The 3,617-nt window shown below is 35.6% G+C and overlaps 1 protein-coding gene across 1 annotated transcript; it reads right to left on the reverse strand.

Moving 5' to 3' along the window:
* Nucleotides 1-224: 224 nt before the first annotated feature.
* On the reverse strand, nt 225-2,758 carry LOC145324075 (uncharacterized). Its single transcript, XM_080166700.1, has 5 exons — nt 2,644-2,758; nt 2,237-2,550; nt 1,962-2,093; nt 1,072-1,588; nt 225-238 (listed from the first exon to the last, which is right to left on the reverse strand). The coding sequence occupies exons 1-5, from the start codon at nt 2,756-2,758 to the stop codon at nt 225-227; spliced, it is 1,092 nt and encodes a 363-aa protein (XP_080022826.1).
* Nucleotides 2,759-3,617: the final 859 nt, after the last annotated feature.

Below are 3,617 nucleotides of genomic sequence, written 5' to 3' on the forward strand. Positions count from 1 at the left end.
AAGTCCAAACAGCCAGGGCAAAATCTTTAGTGGCTATGTATCTCAATTATGATAATAAATTTTAAATTTAAAAAATCATCTTGATATCTTTAAAAATAGGCTCATAACTTATAATATTTGTGTTTTGGGGGGTGTTAAAACCCACTAGTACCAAGAAGGAAAGTGGCAAAAAAAATCTTTAGTGGCTACTTAGCTCAAGTATGCAAAACAAAGTTTACAAAAAATTAGTTTGATATTTCTAAAAATAAGTTCAGACCTTAGATGTTGGTGTTTTGGAGCTGTTTTACCCCACTAGCCCCTAAAAGGATAGTGCCAAAATTCAATTTCAAATATTTTTACTGGTAGATTTAATCATATAAGAGATCTTACAAAGAGAATCAGGTAAATAACTATAACAACAAACCCAAAAACATCCAGAGCAAAATTTTATACTTAATTTCATTGCCTATGAGTGTATAAACTCCCCCCCCCCACCCCTCCCTCCTTGGCTTTTACAACAATGTCAAACCATATACATTTCAAAGACTATTTTTAATTAAGCTAAAATTGAATGCACCCAAAATATACAAATATACCTATATAAAATAATTATATAACTACTAGGTGATGGGCAATATAATTTTAAAAAGGTTTGTGTAACAAGTGTCAAACTTAAAATTCAAGAAAAAACTGCATTTTTTAAACCTGTGTATACTTCAGAGGATAACTCAAAAACTAATAATAGTACAAAAACGTTATATACCAATATGAAAACTAGATGTTATGAGCTTTCCAATGGTATGCATAGCATTTTTCTACCACTTCTAGGTACTGAGCAATGACATGTTTAAAATGTCTGTATATTTCTTGCAGGCTTACCAATGTGAATTTTAGGTTAAAAATAGCTAAAATCTTTTTCCCGGATTTTCTCCCAAGAAGGAACGCTTTTCATTTCGTTTTTTGCATTTTTCATTAGTCTATATATGTATATATCAGAATCTGTAATAATCTCAGAGAGCCTGTTTCAAAAAACTGCTTTTTCCTTCCGGCGACCAGTGGTTGGGGAATCTGAATTTATATCAAGGTCATTACCTGGTTCTGGATTGGCTGCCAGCTCCGGCTCTGGCCTCTTCAGAACTTCTTCAAAATGTCTTCTCCATCTGTCAATAACATCTCTCTCAGCATTTAGGATTAGGCCATTTTTATCCTTAACAGCTGCACTTTGAGGTTGACTCTTGCCACTTAATTGTTTGGTGATTTTGTACATTTTTCTTAAATCACCTCTTTCAGAAGCTTTCTGAGCCTTTTCTGCAAGATCTTCAACATATTTCTTTTTGTCTTCCTTAGCGCTCTTCTTAATCTCTTTGTCTTTTGAAGTATAATCTGCTTTAAGCTTGTCTTTCAACCTGTCTGATTTTGCTGCATTTAATTTACTTTTGATTTTCTTTCGTTCTTCAATTTTCTGCCAAGTTTGGTCAGAAATCCAGTCCTTCCTATCTCTCTTCTTACAACCAAGTACATCTTCAGCAGTCTTGATGTAGTTATCTTTAATTCTGTGCCAGGTTTTCTCCACGACTAGCTCATCATCCGTCTCTATATCTTTAATATTCTGAATCGGTTTTTGAGCTTGATAGAGAATTCATGTCTGGTTAGTTGATCTTTAAGTTTTTCAGTATTATAAACCTTCCTTAGCGATTTACCTTGCTTTTTAACTGCTTTAAGACTGAGTTTGACATTGCAGATAACTAGGTTGTGGTCACTGCCAACATCTGCTCCTCTGAATGATCTTGTATCTCTTACTGATTTTATCCATTTTCTGTTGACTAAAATATGATCAATCAAATTTTTAGTCTTGCCATCTGGTGAATTCCAGGTGTGTTTGTGTATGTTTTTGTGCTGAAATATGGTTCCTGTGACAACTAGTTCATTGTCGACACAACATTCAAGTAGCCTGGAACCATTTTCATTTCTGTCACCTATGCCTTCATGTCCCATGGCAACTTCATAACCATGTCTATCTTGGCCAACTTTAGCATTAAATTTCCAATAACAAGCAGCATATCATGTCTAGGAGTTTTCTTGATTTCTCTGTTGAGAAGGTTGTAGAATTCTTCCTTAATATCATCTTCTTTGTCATAGGTGCATAAACTTGTATCATTGTGGTCTTGCAATATTTTGAATCAAACCTTGCTCTGATGATCCGTTCAGAGATTGGTGTCCATTCAATCAAAGCTTTAGAAGCTTTGCGGTTCATTACCATTGCAACACCATGGATGTGTTGGTCTTTACATCCTGAGAAAATAATTGTATGTCCAGATTCTGTATTCTTAAGTCCTTGTCCGGTCCATCGTGCTTCTGCTACTCCAAGAATAGATATATTATATCTATCCATTTCTCTAATAATCTGAGCCTGCTTTGATGCTTCAAATATAGTTTGAACATTCCAGCATGCAAATCTGATGTTAAGCTTTGGATTAAGCACTTCCTCCCTCGACCTGATGGATTCCTCACGGCTTTGTCCACCAGGTGTCATGTTGCCAGGTATAACCTGACCTTGAGTTGTGCTTTCTCCTGGTATAAGTTTGTTTGTGGATAATGTAGTGGTTTCTTTAACAATTTATGTTTTATGGAGTTGACTAGTTAGGCCCACGTCCAACCCCCAACCTGGAGGACCAGAGACAACTTTCAGTCTGACACCTATCAGTTGACCACCCCAGCTCGGTAGAACCCTCCTGGTACAGCTCAGCAGGTCCTTGATGCACTGTGCAGGTTGAACCATCTGGCAGGTTGTTGTCAATCTCACCCCTTTCACCCCTTTAGACTTTGAAATCTCTTATTTTACACCCCACAAGTTTTTTTTAAAAATAGATTACTCCCCTTAAACGTATGGAACCCCTCATTCAAAGTAAAAAGCTTGGGCGTCCTTGTGTTCACATTAGTTTCCAATTTGCTTTTTGTTCTTTTGCCAGCACCCGGTTGTATTTACATTTTTGAAAGATTCAGCTGATTTGAAAGACCCAACCCACAGACGGTACAAGGCCTTTGAGAAAGGAACAGGGTTACAAATACTATTTATCACTCTATATATATTACTTTTATGTAATGGCAGTACAACTGATTGTTTTCCTTTGTTTGTTCTTTCTTAAATTTGAGGGATTTTCAGCAACTTTGAAATGGCAAGCAGCATGAAAGATGGAGAAATTAAAAATCTATTATGCTGAAATATTTTTAAATTACATAAAAAATAATTCTCAAAAGTTTAAAGTTTAGCCTTACCCAACTGTTGCATAGCAATTTAACTTTATGCAAATACTTACCTTCGCAAAAAAAATTGGTGCCTTTAAACAGTATTACAACCACTCTAGCATTTAGAACAGTTTATACAAATTCAGTCATGGAACTATCCAAGCTTTCTGAGGCAAGTGTTGTGATACTTTGTATTGTAATGTTTGGTGTACAGCTCAGAATTGCAACACTGAACCTGATGTATCCACCAATGGTTGATTCCAGCTATGAAAGAGATCTTACTGCAGATGATATGCCTGTTATAACAATCTGCCCATCAAATCAGACTCGAGATGATGGTTTTGGAAAATTAAAATACAATAGAGGTCTCAATGATATGTTAAAAGGGTTTG

Source organism: Acartia tonsa, chromosome 7 (assembly GCF_053477335.1).
Source record: "Acartia tonsa isolate MP-2025a chromosome 7, ASM5347733v1, whole genome shotgun sequence".
NCBI classification, from domain to species: domain Eukaryota; kingdom Metazoa; phylum Arthropoda; class Copepoda; order Calanoida; family Acartiidae; genus Acartia; species Acartia tonsa.

What these genes read in the sequence shown, in the direction of transcription:
- LOC145324075 (XM_080166700.1), bottom strand. Translation starts at nt 2,758, where the DNA reads ATGGTTCAACCTGCACAGTGCATCAAGGACCTGCTGAGCTGTACCAGG. An exon ending in ACATCCATGGTGTTGCAATG is followed by an intron (nt 2,094 to 2,236) that starts GTAATGAACCGC and finishes GATGATATTAAG; the next exon opens with GAAGAATTCTACAACCTTCT. An exon ending in AGTTGCCATGGGACATGAAG is followed by an intron (nt 1,589 to 1,961) that starts GCATAGGTGACA and finishes AAACCGATTCAG; the next exon opens with AATATTAAAGATATAGAGAC.